The sequence below is a fragment of the Cupressus sempervirens genome, chromosome 3 (assembly GCF_028749045.1).
Source record: "Cupressus sempervirens isolate cs-2001-9-10 chromosome 3, ASM2874904v1, whole genome shotgun sequence".
NCBI lineage: Eukaryota > Viridiplantae > Streptophyta > Pinopsida > Cupressales > Cupressaceae > Cupressus > Cupressus sempervirens.
This window is the reverse complement of record NC_143120.1, coordinates 28,260,236-28,285,016: the sequence shown is the minus strand read 5'-3', so window position 1 is coordinate 28,285,016 and position 24,781 is coordinate 28,260,236. Positions and strand designations below refer to the sequence as shown.

The 24,781-nt window shown below is 37.4% G+C and overlaps 2 protein-coding genes across 3 annotated transcripts in view; both read left to right on the top strand.

Annotated features, from left to right (window-relative positions):
• The window catches only part of LOC149564602 (uncharacterized), a 77,433-nt gene extending 53,596 nt beyond the window's left edge, over positions 1–23,837 (top strand). For both annotated transcript variants that reach the window (XM_089818151.1, XM_089818150.1), the window contains 2 exons: positions 269–369; positions 21,997–23,837. In XM_089818151.1, the coding sequence (XP_089674277.1) occupies positions 269–369; positions 21,997–23,639 (1,744 nt within the window). In that variant the 3' untranslated portion in view covers positions 23,640–23,837. The remainder of the gene's footprint in view (positions 1–268; positions 370–21,996) is intronic.
• LOC149564603 (uncharacterized) lies at positions 14,351–15,281 on the top strand. The gene is made up of 2 exons (XM_089823323.1): positions 14,351–14,769; positions 14,895–15,281. The coding sequence occupies exons 1-2, from the start codon at positions 14,449–14,451 to the stop codon at positions 15,279–15,281; spliced, it is 708 nt and encodes a 235-aa protein (XP_089679449.1). The 5' UTR covers positions 14,351–14,448.
• Positions 23,838–24,781: the final 944 nt, after the last annotated feature.

The following is a 24,781-nucleotide window of genomic DNA, read 5'->3' as shown; positions in this document are numbered from 1 at the left end:
CTGGTTTACTGGAGGTATAAAGAGAGCCATCTTGTTCAAGGAGTGGTCTTTGTAACTGTTTTAGAAGTACAGTCGTACTGTCATTGGGAACATGGATTTGCATGTTTGATTTTTGAAGCAAATAAATATTTATCATATAGCAAATGAGATGACAATTTTATAAGCTATTGCAGATATTCGAGCATTGATTTTGTATGTATCTTCATAGTTTTGGAATGATCATTATCAGTAATGTATGTCAAAACTATTTGTCGTCAAAACTTCACAGACCTGCTATCTTGGTGAGTGATATTTTGGAGTGGCAATATGGAGAAACACAAAGTCAACAAGCTGCTTGTCAGTTACTTAAGCGGAAAATAGCATTACCAGGTATGTTTAAATTGTATCATCAATAGTTAAGACACTTCTTAAAACAAATAAGTTTATTGATATTGTCAGCTAGCAGATTTATTGGTTGGTATATTTTTCCCTTTACATCAGCAAGGCTTTTTACTTTTATCATACACATTAACCAAACTAGAAAGAAGAGGTCTTGTTTAATTAAATTTTTTAAAACTAATGCAAGAAACTTCTTTGTAATTTACACAGTTTATCATTTCCAAGTTACTGTATTTCTGCACTTGTTCCCACTTGTAGAGAGAATAACTATCGTGATTTAGGGGCTCTTATGAATGGTTAATAAAGGTGCATTCTATGCTTGAAAAGAAATGCAATAATCAAACACTGCAGCATTCAAAATAAATTTCATCCAAAATTTCTTTGCCCACTGTTTGAGGAGGAATATTGTCCATCTCCAATATGGATCATAGCATATCTATCAGAGATAATAATATGGCGCACCTAAGGGACTAAACCTTGCGTTTTGGGAATTTAAAAAACTTTTTTTCTTGCTTGGCACTTGGAAGTTACTGTTTCAAGGGAAAGATAAGCTAACAGCAGAGAGGAAAAGAAATGCTGCCGAAACTAAGTAATGTTTGTTAGAAAACATAATTTCTTATTTGGTAGAAAAAAAATAAAATATATAGTTGCCCGTTGATATAAGTTTGTAACTGTGGCAGAAAAAAGTGACACAAGAACTTGTGTTAGCCTTGCCAGATCTAATTAAGTCATTTCAAATAGATTATAGTGCTATTGGAACTGAAATTGGAATTTTTTGAGTCAAGAAGGGAGATCTATTTCTTAGTTAAATGAGAAGTTGATGGTGCCAAAATATAGTACAGTTCACGATCAGGAATTCTATGCAATTGTGCAAAGCGCCTGAAGAAACAGAGGCATTATTTGTCAAAAGAATTTGGTTTTTATACCAATCAACAAGCATTGCAATAATTGACTAGTTTAGCTTATCAAAAGCATGTCAAAAGGGTTGACATTTCAAAACTTCATTCTCTTTTGTTGAAACATAGAAGTGGTAAATCAAATAAATTAGCTAAATTAGAGTAGAAGGCATAATTTTCTGATGGAAATGAGAATTCAAGTTGTTGGTTTTGCTGAATTCAAGAACTTGTATGTGGTTGATGCTGATTTTCATGGGGCATAAAAGACGTAAGCTATTAGTAAGTTGATATAAAATTCTAGATGGTAGGAATATTTTATTCGAGATAATTTGTTATTAAAAGGAACCAGTTGCATATGACTAAGAGTTCAACTAGGGTAAATTTATTAGAAAAGAAACATAGCAGGAGATCAACATGTTTTTTTGGGATTGAAAAAATTCGCAAGACATTGATGTTGGTAAGTAAACATTTTTTGGCTGCAAATATACAAGGATATAAAACGTAATTTGCAAAACAAGAGTTTATCAAAGTATTTGAGGGAAGTAGTCTAATATAAACCATTATCATTTCCAAAGAAACTATGTAAGGATATTAGCATGGATTTCGTGTTAGGATTGCCAATAACTCAGGAAAGAAATGAATTTCTTTTTAGTAGTTGATAGGTTTTTTAAATATGCATAGTGACACCATTGTTGGGATAGGGGGAGGCCAAAATAAGTGGATTGGTTTCCAAGATGAGGGGACAAAGGGGTCTCAATTTGGGGGCAGTAGGATGGGGTGTATATTTTGGCAGTTGGTCAATGTCCCTCGTTAGATTCATGACATGGTTTAACAACCTCCTGTGTCTTCTATAAGCCTAGCGTTTGTATTGGGCATTGACAAGTCGATTTTTGGTGCAATGGCAACCCTAGCGGTTAACAATTGGTATTAGAGCTTGGTCCAGGTTCAGACCTTTGTAGGTCGCAACGAGTTATGTTGGGAGTGTCGTCGGTAAATACTGTGCTGTGTAGCCGATAGGGCATGTGTCAGGATGTATGTTGTCGGTATTTGGAAGGTTTGTGTCAAGATGTATGTCGTTGCTATCGGGAGGGTTCATGTCAGGATGTATGTCATCGGTATCGAGAAGGTTTGTGTGAGGATGTATGTTGTCGGTATCGGGAAGGTTCTTATTCTTAGCCGACATGTTATATGTGGCCGACGGACACCTTTGAGAAGGTTCTTTGGGATGTATATATCATTGTAATCATTGTAATCATCATCATAAGCATAATGTAATGTCTCTGACATATGCGAATAATATAAGAAGTTCTGCTATTCTGATCCATTGTCTGTACGCATTGATCTCTTTACCTAGTACGGTAAACATTTGGCGCCGTTGCCCCATGAACTTGCAAGGAGGGAGGAATGAAGATCAATGCCAAATCAGCTTAACAAGGATCGAAATAAGATAAAGGGAAAAGATGGAATACATACTGCGCAAGAAAACTTAATCTTGGCACAAAAAGCCGAACGTAGGAGGTTTCAAAAGATTGTCGACGGACACTGAAGCTCTAAAGAATTGTTGGAAGAGACTCGACAGTGGGTGGAATTGGTGGAAGAAGCAAAGGAAGAATTTTTGAGCCTGTATTCGCTGAGGGAAGAGGATCCAGACGGAAGGGAATTGACTCGCCCGACTCGGAGTACCGAGGGAGCACGAGCGTGGAGTGAACTCTTCATCCACGATACACTTCCAGAACGGACAAATTCGCTTAACGGAGAACCTTCTTACCAAAAAGCAAAGCTGTCGTAGGTGCCAGAGTACAAAGCGTTGGTATCAGGATACAAAGCGTTGGTGCTGGAGTACAAAGCATTGGCGTCGGGATACAAAGCGTTGGCGTCAGGATACAAAGCATTGGTGACGGAGTACAAAGTGTTGGCATCGGGATATAAAGCGTTGGTGCCAGAATACAAAATGTCAGTGTTCCTACACATCCAGTAGTAATGGCAGGACCAAAAGAAAAATTGCCAAAATTTGATGGTGATGGAGCAGCTCATCCAATCCGACATTGTAAAACATGTGAAACAATTTGGAGAGCAAATGGCATAACAGATACAAACGAATGGGTCGGGTAGTTCCCCGCCACTCTATGGGGTGTTGCAATTGACTGGTTTGCCGATACAGATCCCCAGAAGCTAAACAATTGAGACAACATAAAAAAGGAATTCATTATAGAATTTCAATTTTTAAGTGACGACAACGAAATTGTAGCGGAGATATACAATACAAGACAAGGGAAAAATGAAACGGTCCGAGTCTATGTGAGGAAATTAAAAGATATGATTAATAAAATGGAAAATAAGTTGGCAGATGGACTGCAAAAAAGATGGTTCATTGAAGGCTTACACCTGAATTTGCGGAAGAAGATGAAGATTGTGCCGTCATCGTCATACACGGAAGCATACAATCGAGCGATGAATTTAGAAAGCAAGCAGAAGACGAAAAAGAAAAAGAAGAGTAGTTCATCTGAGTCCGATGATGATGCGTCTTCAGAAGAAGAAAGCAACGATGACAAAAAGGGCAGCAAGAAGGTCCGTGCCCTCCAAAAGGATATGATTCGGATGATGAAAGAATTCAAGAACATGTAGAAGGAGACCATGGGAAATGAGTTGTGGTGCACCGAGTGCAAGAAAGAAGGCCATACGAAGGGATCCTGTTCGAAGGATCAATTTTGCGAAATTTGCCAAATCATGGGGCATTCCACTAAGGAATGCCCTTTCAATCTTAAAACACGAGGTCCTCAGCAAGTGTTCCTGATACAGGAGGCTTCTGCATCAGGAAGGAGTGGGAACACCAGCATGGAGGGTGCCATGTCAGGAGGATACAGAAATAATTGACGAGGTCAAAACAACAACAGTGGCAACAATAATAATGGCAGTAGGAGTCGAATTCATTATGATGCGAATGATCGAGCCATAGTTCAATGTCGAGCATGTCATTTGTGGGGCCACTTTGCTCGTGACTGTACAACAACAAACACACCAAAATTGTTATGCAGATTGTGTGGACTCGGTGATCATGAAGATGCTAAGTGCCGGAAGTCGGGAGTAAATTTGATCACCGTCGGGACGGACGAAGAGGAAGTTTTGGCTATCACACGAAAGCAAGCGAAAGTATACCCCGGCCCAATGAAAGAAAAGAAGAGATTGGAGGAAGCACGGGCCAGACAGAGAAGGCACACTTGAAGGACACCACTAGTACCTCCGCACGGAACTGCGCCGAACAGAACATCGTACGACAAATATTACAAACCGAGTTACCCGTCAAATAAATGATCTATTGCTCACTATGCCTCAACTTCGTACACAACTCACGAACATTGCTCCAACTGCTAAGTTACTAGCAGAACAAGGAATGGAGAAAGAAGGTGGCGCAAGTGTAGAAGATCTGATGCTGCTAGCCCTCTCATTTGGACGACATCTAGCAGCCGTCGAAATGGGAATTCTGGGGACTGTTTTGACAAACACGATTGTGGACGAGGGTCTAGTGTCAATGTGTTACCCGAGGACACTTGGAACATAGCCATGCCTGCTTGACTTTGTCGTAATCCTGCTGAAGAGGAGAGGGTACGATGCCATCTTGGGCCAAGGGTGGCTCATACAAGCCAAAGTTAAACACGACTGGAAGAAAAACACTCTCACTTGAAAGGAAAGGGCAGAAATTCATCATTGATTTACACACCCAAATGGTAGGAGAAGAAGCTCTGTCATTAGATTTCGAAGAGGAGGATGAAGGGAGGCAGTGTATGGAACTAGATTAGGAGGGACTCCTGCAGTTGGAAGGAGACGATGATTTGGATTCGGTGAACGGTCTTTACCACTAGCAGATGGAAGATTACGAGCTCTTTCTGAGCTGTAATATGTTAAGGGTCAATGAAGGTGAGAAAGAAAAGAGAAATGAATGTCCGAAGGAATACAGAGAAGTGAAAGAAGGAAAGGCGGTTGGGACTGAAGTTGAAGGAAAGAACATAGAGTACGAACCAACAAAAGGAAAGATTCCACCGTACAACCGCGTATAAAGGAAATGTTACGTCGAACCACAGATATAGCAGAAAGGTGCTGGCAACAAGGAAAACACATCATACAGTTTGCATAGGAAACAAAGAGGAAGGGTTTAATAAAAGTTGCAGCAGTACGGAGTGGAGGTGTTATTGACGGCAAGAAGGGGTAGCTGACGGAGTCCATGGTACTGAGCTTCAGGAACAAACTGGTCGATATGGAAAACCGGATGGAGAGATCGTGTACTTTAAATAAACTTGATGAGTGATGATTGCAGGCACAAGGGGCCACAGAGGTGACATAGAATAGGTGCAAGGCATGGCATGATAGACACCTGAAATTGAATAAGTTCTAACCGGGACAATTGGTGTTGAAGTATGACAGACGGAATGAGATAAAACCAAGCAAGTTTCAAGTGAAATGGGTTGGGCCGTACCAAATTTGGGAATTGGGAGATAACGGAGCAATAAAACTATGGATGCTAGACGGAAAGGAAGTGGTCGACGCAATGAATAGGTCGAAGTTGAATGTCTACCATGAAAGAAATAATGCACCTCCGTGGATGAACAACTAAGAAAAGAACGACTGTAAATATTGTATATATGTAAATATTATACATATGTAAGATAAGTAAGGACAGAGTTAATCAAAAAAATAAAAAAATAAATAAATCGACAAATAAAAAATGTTCAAAATGCATAAGGAATGATGCCAAAGGAAAAGGAAAACATCAGCGGTTGCTAGAAAATAGTGTGGGATCAGCAGAAAATCACAAAAATAGTGTGTTCCATGTAGTTTTGTGTGGGTTCTGGAGTGCTGATTTGGTCTTGGCGACGCTGCCCCTCGACCCCGCTGGGGGCGATGCCCCCTAGACCTCTAGTCGGTGCGGTTATCAGTCGTGGGAAGTGTGACCAGTTGATGAGACCTAAAGCTGTTGCAAGCATAGTGTGCCAGAGGTGGAGAGATCACTGAGCGAAGCAAGTCCCCGGTAGAGTTGGTGCTAATAGAGAGAAGACGGGCAGACGCTGGGCAGGACCTTGAGAGATGACCAAGAAGGCTTGGGAGGAGATGGTTGACCAACTTGCCACCCAGCAGATTGCTTGGGAAGCAGAGTGGACAACCTTGTTAGCACAACTTGAGGAAAGTACACGAGGGAAGTAGCAGACAGAACAACAACTAGCAGCAACAGAACAACGTTTGGCAGCAACACTGCAAGAGAAGGACTCAGCGAAGAAGGCTTATGATCAGAAAGAAGTTGAGTGCTAGGAGGTTACCTTGATGCTGAAAGAAGTAGTGGAGGAGAATTCTCAGATTAGAGCTGATTTGAAGGTTTGGATGGATCAAGTGTATTAGTTTCGACGCAGCCGGTCTTCACAATTTGAGACACAACCTTTTGGTTCATGATGTCTATGTTGTTTTTATGAATAAATGTAATTAGTTGTTTTGAGTTTTGTTGTGTTGTTGTCGGGAGACGACTTTTCTTTTTGGGGGGGATGATGTCATCGGTAAATACTATGTAGCTGACAGGGTATGTGTCAGGATGTATGTTGTCAGTATTGGGAAGGTTCGTGTCAGGATGTATGTCGTTGGTATCGGGAAGGTTCTTATTCTTAGCCGACATGTTATATGTGGCCGACGGACACCTTTGAGAAGGTTCTTCGGGATGTATATATACCCCTCCGGGTAATCATTGTAATCATCATCATAAGCATAATGTAATGTCTCTGACATATGCGAATAATATAAGAAGTTCTGCTATTCTGATCCATTGTCTGTATGCATTGATCTCTTTACCTAGTGCGGTAAACAGGGAGGAGGACTCTTGGCAATGGGCCAACTTCCTTCGTTGGATTCACATTATAGTTTAATAGCCTCATGTCTTCTATAAGTCTAGTTGTTGTATTGGGCATTGACAAGTCGGTATTTTGGCGCAACAACCACCCTAGCGGCTAATAGTATATACTATACGCTATACATATGGTACTTACAATGCTAGTTACGAAAAGATGTATAAGACTATTAAGAAGTAAAAGACTAAGTAAAATAACATGACGTCAAAATGAGTACAAAATGTCAAAATGTAGTGAAGGGAGGTCTCTAATCAACCCTTGGGATGTCGGGCCTCAGGAGACAATTGACGATTGACAAACGACACAACTAGGGACTTGGGGATGATGTCACCAAGTCCCAAAGATGTTCGCGTCCCAGGGCCACTAGCACTTGGGGGAGGCATCCTTTTGGAACATTGCAAATATTACACGTTTCTTGGTCATATTTGGATGAGATAGGGATATGCAAAATTTATTAGTCATATGTGGATGACACTATGGAAGAAATTTGTTATGATTGTATAGAGAACATGCTTATAAATAACTATGAATTAAGAACCAAAGTGAGGGTTTGTTTATTAAGGGAAGATTTCGAAAGAGACGTACAGTAAACTAAGAATGAAGAACTTTGGTCCTTGCAAGATTGCTAAGAAATTTGATTAAGGATGTGTAAGAGCTGCAATTGCTAAAAGACGTTATATCACAAGGGTTTAACATTATCATGAGTGTTGGAGTAAAAATTGGGATAGAGTCAAACTTTATCACATGGGGTAGGGCTCAAGCAAATGAAGGGTCTCAAAGAGATAAATTGGAATAGAGGCCTATGTTTGGTGTGTTAACGCAAAAGGGTTTTTTGATCGCTTTCAACTTTTCTAGAATGCCTTTAATAGTTGCTCAAACTATGGTTTGGAATCCTGGCTTCAATATTCAAGTATGCAAATACATAGAGGTCTTACAAAATAAACAAGCCTCAAGAGAGAAATTTGTGTATGTCAATGCAAAGCAGTATAAAGGAATCCTAAGACATAGGAAGATTTGACAAGCTAAGTATGCAAGAAGGGGGAAGCTGACAAATATATTTCCAAGAACTATGCTGAAAGCACTAGAAATAAATGAGCAATACAAGTAGAGGCAAATTAAAAGAGAGGAAAGTAAGATCATTGAGTCCCACTCCACACCGGTTGCAAAAAACCCTGAGGGGGGATCTTATGCAAGAAACATGATAGAAGCTGTAGAAAATGGAATCACAAACACACACAACCCCTCTTCAACATCTTTAATATGGTGTCCAAACTTGTTTGTAAATCAACTGATGTTCATAAAAGAGAGGCTTCAGGTTTTAGAAACAAGGATTCATTTGAAGGATAGTAGGTTAAAGGAAGTCATCAAATGCAAATTGAAGCTAACATGCAAAAAAAAATTGCTCAGAGAACAGGTTCAAAAGCTACAATTTAATGTGGAAATAGGGGAGTATGAGCCGATTCTATTAAGGTAGGCAATGGATGAAACAAAACCAATAGGAGGATGCAAAGTAAGGGTGAAAGAGATGATCTACAAAGTAAAGAAGCATAATCTGCAATGGCAAACATGGAGTTAAAAGAAAACCAACTCAGAAAACAAATAGAAGAAGTCAAATCATGGACCCAAGTAGTGAAAGGACTGTCAAACACGCCAAGTGAGTTCATAGAAAAGCAAGTAAGAAGGCCGAATCGAGAGGAGAAAGATAGAAACGATAAGGCAACAAATATCATCATTAAAGGGTTAAAAGACTATGGAGAACACAAAATATTTGGGAAGAGACTTCCTTAAGAATCATCTAGAGTGGCATGGAATAATCCAACAAGCACAAAGGATTGGTAAATGGACAGAAGATAACATGAGCATGCAAGGGTTATTTCGAAGAACACAAAAGTCAAGAACATGGTATCGAGAGACAAGAGGCTCTCCAAAGGCACACACACACACACACACACACACACACACACATATATATAACAAGAAGAAAGAAGTAAAGAATGGGAAAAGTTAGTAGGGAGAATGGAAAGTGAGCATGGTTACAAGGTAGTAAGGCCCAAATTAATGAAAGAATGGAACACAAGAAATAGGTGTTGGATGAATGCCTTGAACTAAATGATAAAAATTAGTAAGGAAAACATAAAACAAATACAAGAGATACAAAAATTACATTGGAAAACCCTACCAAAATTGAAGGGAAAAACCCAACCACATAACAAAATATCATTTAAGTGGTACATTGCTTTTCACTTGAAGTGATATATATAACAAAAAGAGAGATCCTACACATTACAACCAAAGGTCTCTTGAATTTCCCCGAAACATGACTCTTCAGTTTTGAATACACAACTCTTCGTATTTCCATGACTCAATGCATGTCGAATGACACGTCTTTATATTTAATTCATAAATGTCCTTTTCGGCTGAAAGCGACCATAACAATAATAACACCCATATTTCTAGAGATAAAGATTTCTATCATAGCTACAATCTCCAACACTCCCTCTTAGCAAGAAATCTTTAGTTAAGCAGTCACACAAGGTTGCAACCAAAAATGCCAATGATAAATTCTGATATCATAGATCCAAAACATTATTCATGGAATCACTCAACATGAAACAACTGGAAGAATCAAAATCAACTTTCATCATAGACTCGCTCAACATGATGCTGTCATGGAATCTTTGAACACGACAAACTTGCAAAAATCACAATTAGCTTTCATCACGAACTCGCTCAACGTGATATTGTCATGGAATCTCTCAATGTTGATTTTTGGATCTACTGCAAATGTACTAAGCACTGCCTTCTTGGTATGTGTTTTCCAATTAGTAGCAATCACTTATTTTATATTGAGATTATATCAAGAAGAGACATGCCCCTTCATGGGACATGTCTATTCTTTAAAATAATAACAACATATATATATATATATATATATATATATATATATATATATATATATATATAAAATTTATTATTTAGTTTATATATATACACACACACACACATATATATCTGCACTTTAGTCTCATAGTTTTATTTGACTAAAGCTACCAAACATCAACACTCCCTTTTAGCTAGGGAGGATAAACACACGACAGATATTACACCATTGGTAATATTAGGAATGACAAATTTGAAGGACATCTTTAATTAGAAGATCTCCACTATTTTGATATCACATTTGATATCAAGAGTATTGGTCTTCTAGAATATCAACACATGATATTCACCAAACAGTCTAAATAAAATTTTGATATCACATTTGATATCATGAGTATTGGTCTCGCAAAATATCAAGACATGATATTCACCAAGTACTCAAACAAGGTTTTGATATTACATTTGATATCATGAGTATTAGTTTTCGAGAATATCAATGATAGTCACGAAATACTCAAATAAGATTTGATATGACATCTCATATCATGAGTATTGGTCTTCCAGAATATCAATGATATTCATCAAATACTCTTTGAGTAATGGCCTTCCAGAATGTTGAGATGCGAGATATTCATCAAATGTTGTGAGTAATGGCCTTCCAGAACATCAAGTCGCATGATATTCACCAAGGACTCTGTGTAATGACCCTCCAGAACATCAATTTGCATAACGTTCACCATTTACTTAAAAAATGTTTATAAGGTATGTGCACATGCATTCTCATAATGCTTACCATATTAACATCCACCATGGAAAATATAGTCTATCATGATTTGCATAGACATTGTAAGATATCCATCATAATAGAAAATTAAGTTATTGTAAGATCGTCACCTTTCAATAACTTTTGCAAATATAAGTGATGATCATTTGGAAGTCGTCACTTTCTCATGATGTACGTAGGGGGTAGGCCCATTAAATCATGCAGTCACACACATGATACCAAAAGTTTACCTGAAGTCAAGACTCCCTCTCATTCTGATATGATCAAGATCTTCAAGGATCAATTGAGACATGTCCTCTATCTTCTCCCTCAGACGAATGTGTCAGACTCCCTCTCATTTTGATATGATCAAGATCTTCAAGGATCAACTGAGACATATCCTCTATCTGCTCCTTTAGACGAATGTGGCAGACTCCCTTTGAATTTGATATCAAACTCCTTTTCCTACAATAGCAATCACTGAGAGAAAGGAAAAGGTCAAGGCAAATAATTCTTATAGTACATATTGAAATAAAAATAAGAGATTGACTACAAAAGTAAATAAAGGTAGTTCTCAAGACATAATAATCAAAAGATACTTATCTCATTTAATATCCTTAATGCAAATTGCTCCAATGAGGGTCCATTTATCCATTTAGCTCTTTTACTTGAACCTCCAAGATTTCAATTAATGGTTGACTATAAGTCGTATGCTTTGATGAAATACAATACTTATGGAATTGACTAATCATCCACTTGAGGTCCATTATGTTTACTCTTACATCTTTAGTAAAAGACCTAAGTTGCCAGATTCGGACCCTGGAGCTTGGGTCTGGGTCTGGATTCGAGCCTGGATCCGGGCAGGGTCTGTGTTTTGCCCTACGGGCATGGACCCAGGCAGACCTGTAGGGAAAAACACGGACCCTGCTTGGACCCATCGTGGACTCGGGTGAATCCGAGCAGACCCGCGACAGGTGGGGCCAAATAGTGGCCCAAAAAAGCATTAAAAATATGTTTTTAAATTATTTTTTTGCCAAACCCTAAAGTAAGGCCTATTAGATGCATTTCATTCATCTAATCTCTCATTTGCGTTGTCATTTTGCTCTCTCATTTTGGTGTGGCCATTTTGCAAGTTTGAAGAGAAGGTTGTAGAGATTGTTTGTAGAGTCTCAAGTCCTTCAAATAATCAGTGCCAAGTGTTCCAGGTATGCATTTGATCCTTCCTTTTGCTTCTTTCATAGTTTGTTTTTAGTTTTTTATTTATATTTATTGTTCTAAATTTTTATCAAGTTTTGTATAAGTTTTGAAATATTTTTTTAAATTTGTTTTTATAGATTGCAAGAATCCAAGAATGAGTAGTCAAGGTTCAGTGAGTGGGGTGGGATCCCAAAGATTTAAAATTGATAAAGGCTCTCCTTTGTGGAAGTATACAACAAGAATTGAGCAATGTGTTGGTGGGGGAGGGTATATATGGAAATGCAATTTTTGCCAAAACCAATATAGAAGCTCCTATTACCGGGTTAAACATCATTTGATAGGTCCACCAGGTTAGGGGATTTCCATGTGTGAGGGGCCCCCAGAGGGAGGTAAAAAAGGGTTGCCAGCTCCTCAAATAGCAGGCATGTTAAAAGAACAACAAGAGGCTGATAGGTTAGTGTCAAAGGCAAAAAAAGATACGTCAGCAAAAACCACCAACACCACCCTCTCAAACAATCAGTAGACCACATCCCTTCCTACCTACCCCATATGTGGATGAAGATGAAATAGAAACACTCGCATCCTGCAAGAGAGGCCCATTAGATACAACATTTGAAAATGACAAGAGAGAAATTGCTGACATAAAGATTGGGCGTTGCCTCATTATGGTGTTTCATTCAATCTAGTGAGATCCCCTTATTGGAGAGCCTGAACTTCCTGTGGTTCACCACTACCATCTATGTTGGCATTCTCTATGTCGGAATTCATTAATTGCAGAATTATGGCATTCATTTCATCGGCGCTAAGAGGTACCTTTTTGGTTTCCTGCATACCTTTCAGATACCCTCGAATGAATACACCTGATAGCAGTGCCTTATCGTAATCTTTTGCTTTTTTAATTAAGAGTTTCAAGATCTGAGCGCAGACATCAACAAGGTTATCGTTTAAAGAAACAGCTTTACCTACTGTATAGGTAACTTCTCCGGACGGGATCTTCATGACATAACCTATGGTAAACTGACCAGACTCAAACTCAGTAGAGTATACATGCTTCAGTAACAGCTGCAGGACTGCCAATAGTATCATTTCATAATCCGCGCATTGGATATATTTATATTTATATCGTGAATAAAAAGAGGCTAGGGGGTTTACATTTATAATATATTGATAATGTAATTTAATGTAATAACAATAATCCACCAAAATAGAAGATAAAGTATAACGTATCATAGAAGATTGATACGTATCAACGTTTTAATGAACATTCTGTCCTGTAATGGAGCAAAAAAACTACCGATCCCCTGGATATGAAGAGTTGCATAAGGAGAGAAAGAATGTAGAAAACCTCCTCAAACCAATAAGAGATTCTTGGATCCAAACGGGGGTGAGCATTGTCTCTGATGGATGGAAAGATTGCAAAAACCATCCATTAATAAATGTGATTGCCGTTTGCCTCAGGGGCAATGTTTTTGAAGGCGGTTGATTGTGAAGAGCAAGTAAAGGATGCAAATTTTATTGCCAAACTTCTCATTGAATCCATAGAGTCCATGGGAGCTGACAATGTTGTCCAAGTAATAACGGACAATGCTAAAGTTTGTAAGGCTGCAGGTGCTTTGGTAGAAGCACGATATGAGCATATCTTTTGGACACCATGCACTGTGCACACCTTGAGCTTGGTGATGAAAACAATGGGCAGCCAAATTGAATGGATGAAAAATGTGTATGAGGAGGGTGAGCAGATCCAAATGTTTGTAACAAACCACCATATGTCAAAAGCAATTTTCAGAACTTTCTTCCGCTTGGAATTATTGAAGATAAATTTTAAACTTTATTTAGCTTCATTTATCATTTTAATTTTTGTGTCATACTTTACAAAATTTAATACATATTCTTAAATTTTTGTGTTATCAACTTATCATATTAACTTACAATTTGAATTAATAGGGTAATAGGTTGTTGAAACAAGGTTTGCTTCACACACAATCGTTCTTAGACGACTTGTGAGGGTGAAAGAGGCATTGTGTCAAATGGTTATTAGCAACAAATGGGGTGGATGGAAGCAAGCTGATACAGAAAAGGCCAAAACTGTAAAGGATTTGATCTTGAGTGATGATTTTTGGAATAGGGTGGAATATGCATTAGAACTCATTGAGCCCATCATGTCTATGCTTCGGTATGCCGACATGGATGAGCCTTGTCTGGGGAACATATATGATGCCATGGACTCCATGCTAGAAAGAATGAAATCAGTAAGTTTAAATTTTTATACAATACTTTATCCTTGTTTATTGAGAGATTTTAATTTTTGATTTTAATTAAGTTATTGACACTACATCAAGCTAACTTACATGTACATCATTTGAAATCCTAGTTCATTTAGAGGAGAGAGCAGGATCCTGATACCTTGTACACTAAGGTGGAGAAAATTGTTCTACATTGTTGGAACAAGATGACTACACCTTTACACCTCCTGACATATGCACTTTCTCCTAGATATTATAGCAGTGAGATACTTGCTATTCTTGGTAGAGTGGCACCATCTAGAGATCTTGAAGTTGCTGCTGGGTATAAGAGGGCACTTAACAGGCTCTTTAGTGATCCTGATGTGGCATCAAATGTTAGGAGAGAGTTTGTTAATTTTGTCTCAAGCAAAAATGCAGAACCGGATGCAATCAATGACCAAAGTAGATTGGATGCCATTGGATGGTGGTACTTACATGGGGAAAGTTACATGTACCTCCAACCTCTTGCCATTAAGATCTTGTCACAAGTATGTATTTAAGTTTTTTTCCTTTTCTTATGGCCACTTAGCTTGTCAAATCAACACTCTTAAACTCCTATTGTATTGTAAAATTACTTAGCTAATTTTTTAAAATTTGTTGGTTGTCTCTCTAGGTTGCGAGCTCTTCTACTGCTGAGCAGAATTGGAGTACATACTCCAATATCCACTCAGTGAAGCGTAACTGGTTGGGTTCGAAGAAAGCAGAGGACTTGGTATTTATTCACAACAACTGGCGGCTCCTATCACGCAAGGATCCAGGATATAAGAAGGGACCAGAGAAGTTGTGGGATGTACTACCTGAGACTTCTGACTTGGATATGACTATCCAAGATATATCTAGAATTGCTTTGCTAGATGTTGAGGAGGACGAGGAGGAGGATGTGGCTGCATCTAGGGCTAGTGGAACTGGTTTGGATTCCAATGATGAGGAAAATGTCAACGATATAGATGAGGATGAAGCCATTGATCCCTCATATTTTGATGACCCATTTGACCCTTGAAGGGCATTTGCATCTTTGATAAACTATGTTTAAACATTTGTCATTGACTCATGGAGTCATTTATGATTTATCACCATGTTTCACAGTTTCAAATTTTATTAAGTCATAATTTATTATCTATCAATCTGATGAAGTAGTCTATGTTTTGAAATTCCATTTTGCATTTTAGTAATTCAATGTATGATTTTATTTACAACATTAGCATAGATTAATGAGTGAGTATTTAATGTTTATCTTCGACATTTGGCATTGATCAATAATCAAGTAACAGTGATATATTCACACTATGGAATGACTTAGTTTTACTTTTACAACTATGTGAGTTTTTTTTTTTGCATGTATATATATATATATACACTCACGAATCCACCCATGAACCGAAATGGGGAATTTTTTTTTTTGCTTGAACCCACGAACCTGAACCCCGAACCGGAATCCGTCCTTGAACCCGAATCGACAACTTAGAAAAAGACTCATCCCCTTTATTGATTTCATATATAAGACCATGCAGAAGATATTTCAATCACTTGGGATGCTATAATTCTTTCCAACAAATCAATTTAATTAAGGCCAAATAATATCATTTTGGATTGTGAATGGTATTCTAATAAGCCTTAAGGGAATTCAATATATCTCCAGACACAGAATTGAAATTATTAAGGCCTGCGACCTTCTCCACTTCTAGAGCACTCAACATATTCTTTCAATATTACTTCCTCAATCAGTAAACTTTCATGACAGTCAGTATTCTGTCATATATTTTAATATTAGTACATCAAATGTATTAAAAAATAAAACAAAATTCAGTGGCAATCCACCACAGTAAGTTCCTATCAATGAACGTCTACAGTTTTCTGTATAGTGTAGTTTACCTTATTTTTGTTTGTGAACCATCCTTATTTCTCCCCATAGCTCATGTCTCATGGAATCATTGTTCTGATTTGATATTACCAGATTATTGACGTTATTATAAATTAGAGGTTGGATGATTGTTGTCTTTAGATTTGATGATTCCCCCCATATGCTTCTTTGTAAATTACCACTGTATGATCACTCTAAGATCTCTTCTAACAATGTTGGGTCTATGAGTATGCTCACTCCTCTTGTCTATCTTGAATTCCTTATTCTCTGGAAACAAATGGTTGATTATTGTCAATATGGCTACCGTTCTCCACATCACCTTGACTGGTCATATGTCCCTCAATCCTTCTCTTACTTTGGTTTGTGGTGATTATCTTATACATCCATGCTAACCATTTCTTATGATTGTCGTTCATCTTGTCCCTTTTGATATTCTAGAAAATTTGATGGATATGTCGTCTATGTAACTATTCATGTATGCAGCCTCATAACAATCCAATATTACAATGTCTAATGTTTGTCTTATATTTCATTTACTCTATATATTCAATATATATTCATACTGCACTAATGCCCACCTTAGTTTTACAAAATTTAGTTTACTTGAATTTATTTTATACGTCCATAATGAAGTCCACGTTATCATTGCACAAGCTTACCACAAGATATTAAACAATCTCCTTTACTAGATTAGTGGGACATTCGATTGCCTTTTTTATTTAATACATAGTATGAAACAAACTGTGCTTAGTTGGCTTGACAATATGTCTTATGGATGTTGCTTGATATAAACCACCGCTCGATGTATATCGATTTTGCCTCAATTCAAAATAATACAACTAAGATGCTTCCTTACATCATTGTTAACAATTCTTACGGGAAGTGACAGTTCCAATAGACACTATTGACCCTCCGCTTGGAATATTTGAGTGTGATCAGGCAGAATCCACTTGTACCGTTATCCTTATTCTTTCCGATCGCCATTCCTACTTTAGAGAATTGTTATTACTCAGGAATGTTATCGGTTGATACTAGTAAAATATCTGTCTCTGATTTTCTCACATTTGCAGTCTGGCTTTGATACCATGTTGATTTTTGGATCTGCTGCAAATGTACTAAGCACTACCTTCTTGGTATGTGTTTTCCAATTGGTAGCGATCACTTATTTTATATTGAGATTATATCAAGAATAGACATGTCCCTCATGGGACATGTCTATTCATTATATATATATATATCTCACACACACACATACAGACATATATATTTGCACTTAAGTCTCATAGATTTACTAGCTCAAGCTACCAAACATCAACACTCAACATGACAAACCTGCAAAAATCACAATCTGCGTTCATCACGGACTCACTCAATGTGACACTGTCATGAAATCTCTCAACATGACAAATTGGTAAAATTCACAATCAACTTTCATCAAGGACTCACTCAATGTGATGCTGTCATGGAATCTCTTGACATGACAAACCTGCAAAGACTCACAATCAACCTTCATCACGGACTTGCTCAACATGATGTTGTCATGGAATCTCCTTTCGTGACAAACTTGCAAAAAATCACAACTATCTTTCATCACGGACTCAACGTGATGTTGCCATGGAATCTCTCAACATGACAAACTGGTAAAAATCACAATCTGCTTTCATCTCCGACTTGCTCAACGTGATGTTGTCATGGAATCTTTCGACATGACACACTTGCAAAAAATCACAATCAACTTTCATCACAGACGCACTCAACGTGATTTCATGGAATCTCTCAACATGACAAACTTGCAAAAAATCACAATTAACTTTCATCACGGACTAACTCACGTGATGTTGTGATGGAATCTATCAACATGACAGATTAGTAAGGTTTACATTGTACAACCAACATTTTATCAGGGATTCTCCCAACTTGATACAACTATGGACTCTCTCAACATGACTTCCAACTCCCATCACAAAATCTCTCAACATGATGACATCATGGACTCTCTCTATATGATGCTCACTATGAATCTTTCTTAAGTGAAAGAGTTATGAAGCTGTCCTTATAATTTTAATAATTTCACATGAGTAAGAACTCATAATCAACAAGAAAAGAAATCACAACAGAAACTCTTTTCCAACAAGAGTCTCAAGTTTTACAATTCCAAGCACGTATGACTTTGGCAGGGACCCCATAAATACTCCCTCTCAATTAAGAATTATTTTGATCACAACAATAAACAAGAAGATGCAACATCCCTTGGCTGAGCACCTCCCTCTGGATATGTAACATCAAAACTACATCCTCGTCTCATGCATCCTGCCTCTAGGACACCCTCCACTTTGCAAGAACAAACAAGCATGACTAAAGCATGAACCCCACCAGCTAGTGCAACTTCCATACTGCACTTGTCATTGACAGCCAAGTTAGTAAGTGTGCCTGCAACATGTTCGAAAATTTTATCGCCAGCAGAGGCACACTTAGATATAAGATCTACAAGTGCCTTTACATCACCTGCTACTGCAATGACGCTCTTGTATTCTTCTCCGACAGAAAGATTCCATAAACCACCTGCAGCCTCCTCAGCAACCAATATGTTCGGGAACCTTGCACGGCATGCTAAAAATGCCAATTCCTCCTCCTATTGCCACTGATTTTGCAACATCAGCATTGACAGGCAAGTTTGTTATAGCCTTAACAGCTTCTGATTGGACACACTCACAACAAGACTCTGCAATTCCCAAGAGGAACTGAATCCCTCCACCACACCAGTGCTTATGCCCTTGATATGTCTTATGGATGTTGTTCCAATTTCAATTCCATAAAAGTTAGGAAAGGTTATGGGAGATAATACCGATGGAGGTGTTGAATCCTGAAATTTGGGTAACTCTAGAATTTCTAGAAACTCCCTGAAATATAAAATCTTTATTGTAACTCCTGTGAACCTGAAACCTCTCTTAAACATCCAGGCAATATTTATATAAAATATAAGAAAAAAAAGAAAAGTAAAATATTATATTTTATATAAATCATCTCACCTTCTATTTTGAAGAAGTTGAAGTGAACAAGTTGGGAATTGGAACATGCAAAATCAGGTTGGAATTCAGTCCTTGTGAATTCCCCAATCCTTAAAACCTCCACCACCAGCCCTCTTGAGTGGAATTTTTCGCGGCTTGTGAATTTCATTCTCATGACTCGGGAATTTCATTCCCCACCTTTCCAAATTGATGCCCTAGGAGGTTTGATCAAAATGGCTGAAAATAGTAAAATTGGAGGAGTAGGATGAAATCCACCAAACACTTGGAGAAAAAAATTAAATCTGAAGATGAAATGTTTGGATAGCTAAAAGTCAGATTGAAATCCATAATTGAAAGAACAGTTATGAGATGTTTGTACTGCTTTCTTCATTTTTCATATGTCAAACTGATTCCAACCAGTTGAATTTTTATTTTCTGTATTAGCGAAATCGTGAGTGGTAAAATAAACCTTACCGGAACATTTTTTGCATTGGTAATAGATGACAGAAGAGAGAAAAAAGATAGATCGTGCTAACAAAAGATCACAATTCAAAGCATTGAAGCAGTATCAAAGAAGGAATAGTATACATAAAAGCCATATATTCTACTCACATAAGCCTGGCAAAATCAAATCAAAATGAAACTGATTACATATTGCGATTCTTACAGTATATATCTTTGTTAGACATTTTATTTTTTCCAAGCATAACTTTATTTCATTGCAATGCAAAACAGAAAGATTTTTGTTACCAATATTTCTGAGATTACTTTTGACATCCATGCTACCACCCAATGGAAATCAACTATTAATGATGGCAGTGGATTAAAGAGATATCAGAATGATGGACATCACAATGGCATTGTTGTCTTGTCATTGCTCGAATGAAGTCTATAAGTAATTCACGCTTTCCAATTTTCATATAAGTTTGGTACATGATAGCTCTTTGCTGTTGACACTTGTGCCAAAGAAATATTCAAAGTTAGAGTTGCAGTTTCAAATACCACCTTTTATTAGCTGCTGAGTACGCATGAAGAAGAATATCCACTCTATTAAAGCCCTATCTATGATCATAATTCTTTTTCCAAAGAGTAGTTATGAGATGTTTATGCTGCTTTCTTCATTGCTCAAATGTCAAACTGATTCGAACCAATTGCAATTTTTATTTTCTGCATTAGTGAAAAGTTTGGAGTGGTAAAGTAAACACTTCAATGGAACATTTTTTTGAAGTGGCAATAGATTACTAAAAGCTAAGTCATAGTATACGCTGAATTTCATCCATGAAGTTCGAATTATATTAAAGTCTTACATGAATATATGATGTCATTATAGGGTTAATCTATTTAGTGTATTTTTATGGGGAATTTAATGCACAACTTGAAGATGGTATCATGTAGATCTGAGCATGGTGCATGCTAGAGAATTCAGTTCATAAGGAAAGTTAAGCAAAGAGGTTGCCTAACCTCACTCTTTTCAGTGGCCTAGTTCTAGGACCCTCTTGCCATAGCAATAGCCGGAGTTATTAGAATTGAAGTTGTAGTTGTGCCTGCCAAGTCTATGGCTCAAACCTGGAGGAGTAAATGTTTAATACCATCTGATAGAAAATAAATTTATTAAATAAAGTTCATGAAAGTCATTGGTCTGTTATGCCCAATAAGTCATGAGACGTGTTGTGAAGTCAGGAGGGCTCAAGAGTTGATGCTTGCAGGTTCACCAAGAAAGTAGCTTATAAATGGGTCGACAATTATATCATTTTAAATTAATTGCAATTAATTTATCCGAATATTTTTATGACAATTGTGTGTGTAGCTTGAGTTATAATATGTAATTTTCATTGCAAATTAGAAAGTATCAATGGATTACGCAAGTACTGCAGTCAAATATATAGATGGTAGAAAAAAATAAAAAGGAAATTCACCAGCCTAATGTTTAATTGGTCTCACTGTAGGAAGTCCCTGGCAGTATAATGTTGTCCATCAGATTCACTTTCTTGTTGGAATGGTTATTCTTACTTCATGGCTTGATGACAAGTTGTCTTGTAAAGAGGATCTAGAAACGATCCTTGAAGGAAGGAACTTGATGCATTTAATGAGAAATGTCTGGCTAATATAAGTTAGTCGGCAATTATTCAGTTAAATTGTCAACGGACCTTTTTTTACTAATGCCACAGTTTGAAAAACAGAGAACTTTTAATATGTCAATTTCAATTTTAATTGAGTCCTTCTGAGTGGCTACTTGGCCACATGTGAATGGCTTTTGAAATTTGTAATGGTTAATCACACTATTGCATTTGTCAATTTCGTGTCTAATAATTTGTTACAAAGTCAAGAACAGATAAGGGACAAATGTCTGTGGTGCGGTCCAGATGCAACTGTGATAAATCTGGATATATGATATTTGTGATTCAATTATTAAAATTATTGTATATTTTTACAAGTACTACAAAATTTTTCAACAAATTGAGTTAATTGGCCTGGTTTCTCTTGCATTATTCTCTGTGTTATGAATAGCTTGAGACCTTGTGGGTTTTCAATAGTTTCGTGCTTATGTCTTTGCAATCTTTATAATATTTGCATCCATGCCTCCATGCATAAATTGACAGTATATTGTGGAATCATGGATAGGTTTAGTGCCATCTTTTAGCTGTCTCAAACTTCTTAGCTTATGAAGCAGGGAAAGTACTTTGAACAGAGCTCTTTATGGTAGTTTTGGATTATTGAGCATGCCATTTATATTTTTTGTTGTATTTGGACGAAATAAGTCCGTGGAGTTGTAACTGCAAATTTCAGAATATGGTTATGATGTTGATCTTGTGTGGTCAATGATTGATAAGTGTTTTTAATTCCAGATTTGCAGCAGAAGCAGACAGCCAACCAGTTGCCTTCCATATCTTTTGAAGAGCGGGAAGCTGCCTACCTTGCTGCACGTGAACGGATTTTTTCTTTAAGTTCATGTGAAGAAAATGATGAGCAGAAGGAGCTGGCAATTCCTAGGCCTAGAACTGTACCATTAGTTGCTCGCAGAATGATTGCTCATGCTCTAGGCAAGAGGATAATGGTAGATGCATCTTGTGAGAAGCCCGATATACCTAAGATTATTGAGGCTCCACAAGTGAATAAGAAGATACCGGATAAATGCTTGAATGGTGCACTGGGACAAGTTCATGTTCAGCATGCTGTGAAGGATAGTTCAGAAGAGCCATCTGCTGCAGCTGTTAAAATAATGAACAACTGCATAAATGGAGATGTTTCATGCACTAATGGGAAGGCGGAAACAAAAGTTGTATCTGCAGATATGAAAGCAGTGCAGAGAAACTCTGGTGATTTGCCACATGTCGTTGGTGCTCCACATTTCACAAATGATGGATCGGAACATCTTCCTGTTAAAGAAGCAGAAAGAGTGCCAGTAAGAATCTTGAATTCAAAGATTGCTTCCATGGATGATAAACTGTTAGATAAGAGTTCGATTTCAAACAAACCTTATCTAGATGAGAAATTGCCAGACAAAAGCGGGATTGATAAAACAGAAGTTGCAAGTGGGGTTCAGCAGCCAGTAAAGGCTAGTTTAGGACATATGCCGGCAGCAGCAGCTAAGAGGATGTTTGCACAAGCTCTTGGGCTACCTTTATCAAATGGTTTTTTGAAGAGTACCATAGAATCAACATCGAGGCTTGGAATTGGAAGTAGCAATACTTCTGCAACAGAAACTTTTCAAGATGATACTTCGTACCAGAATTCCCCACAGTTTAAAGTTGGTGTTGAACAAGATAAAAACATACCCTTAGCATCCAAGGTGAGGCATGAAGAATTGCATCAATCAAGGGCTGATTTTGAACCTCCTTCAACAAGTGAATCACAATTAACAAATTCTCAGAATCAAACAGGGCAAAACCAAAGTAAAAACATTCCTGGGAGAGCTGCTCAAAGGCTTTTTGCACAAGCTCTTGGGATTCAGAGCGTTAGTTCAACTTGTGCGGATGGAAACCGGTCGAGAAACTCATTATCTACATCTACAGCTTTGAGGGGTCTTCCAGCAGGACATAAGCCAGGAGCTAGTTTTGGACCCTCTAATGCAATACATACTTTATTGACATCTGATTCAGGTACAGAGATAACATCTAATGATGAGTGTCAAAACTCTGATAGCAATCCAAATAATTTTCTTGCTCAGGTTGGGGATCAAAATGAGGAAAGTAACTCAGAAGCAACAATTTATGTTGATTTGAACTCTTCTGAACCTAGCGAAAATATTGATCCAGAAAGACGTACTCCTGGATCATCTCTGAAGCAATTGGGAGATGAGAGGGTTTTTGCTAGCTCTGTAAGCTACAAGAGCAGGAAAAACTTTCAAGTCAACACAAATAACTTTAGCCCCAAAAACTTTGGTAGGGTCAGACGCATGAATAATTCTGGACCTATCAAGACAAAACATTCTAATTATAGGATTGCAAGCACTTGTTCTACAGATGAAACAGGTATTGTTTCATTGTAGGCAGCTTGCAGATCACTTTATCAATGTATTAATCTGTATTTTTAGCCTTTAGGAGGGTACTCTAAAATTATCTTTTGAGGTTGGGATGCTTCCAATGCTGCTTTCATCGTCTAACATAAATGCAATTCAATATACATAAAGGACTGTAATTCAATAAATTTCTATGTTTGTAAATAAATGGCATTCACGTTTTTTAAATTTAACACATGCAAATAGATCTAGAAAAGGTTATTTGAATGCTAATTAAGGCATTACAAAAGGGTTTTTAAAAGGAACATCTGAAGATCTTGTTGACAATCTGATTAACCAATTTGCTAGTTTGTATTTGCACAAACTCACAGAGAGATTCTGATTTCAAATTTCCATATCAATGATATGGTTGCCACATTGAATATGATGGTGCAAGCCCTTTTTCATGCTGCGTAAAGTAATTGTTCCTCACTTTTTCTCTAAATTGTTCATGCTCTTTAGTGGCTTCACAGAGGTCTGTATTTTAGAAAGACAGAACATGACAGGGTGTTCAGTGAGCCAGACACAGTGCCCGATCAGGCTTCAATTTATAAATTTGGTGCAATAAAAATATTCTTGGTTACAAAGACTGATGGTTTGGAGATTTTGGAATTTTGAGTCCCATCGAGATGGGTTTTGAATAGAATAGCATGTAAATTACTGACACAGAATAGAAGACCACAAACAACAGTAGAAGAGATTATACCAGGAATGGAATTGCTGGGTGAGGATCATTGTATTGTAAGATTTCTGTAATCAACATATACTTGTTATAGCGCATGATGTGCATAGAATAGTGTGTCAATTTTTTTAGTATCTGCGAGAGAAATCATTCTTACCTGTGGTGATCTGTTTTATGTTTCTTCAGATATATGGTTGTGATGTTCTTACTATCGAAGACTAGAGCTGTTAAAATGAAGTAGCTGCTATGCCTGTTGTTGGTAATTCATTAATTCTTAGTATTGCTTCTGTATATGAAGTGCTGTTCTGCAGATACCATTTCCGCTTAGCTGAGAACTTTTATGGGCTTCCTTATGCGACTGGCTCTTAATTATCGTCAGATTACTCCTTTATTAATCTCCTACTGTGTGCTGAGAAAATGGTGACATGGCACCATATCTGTTATTATTTGT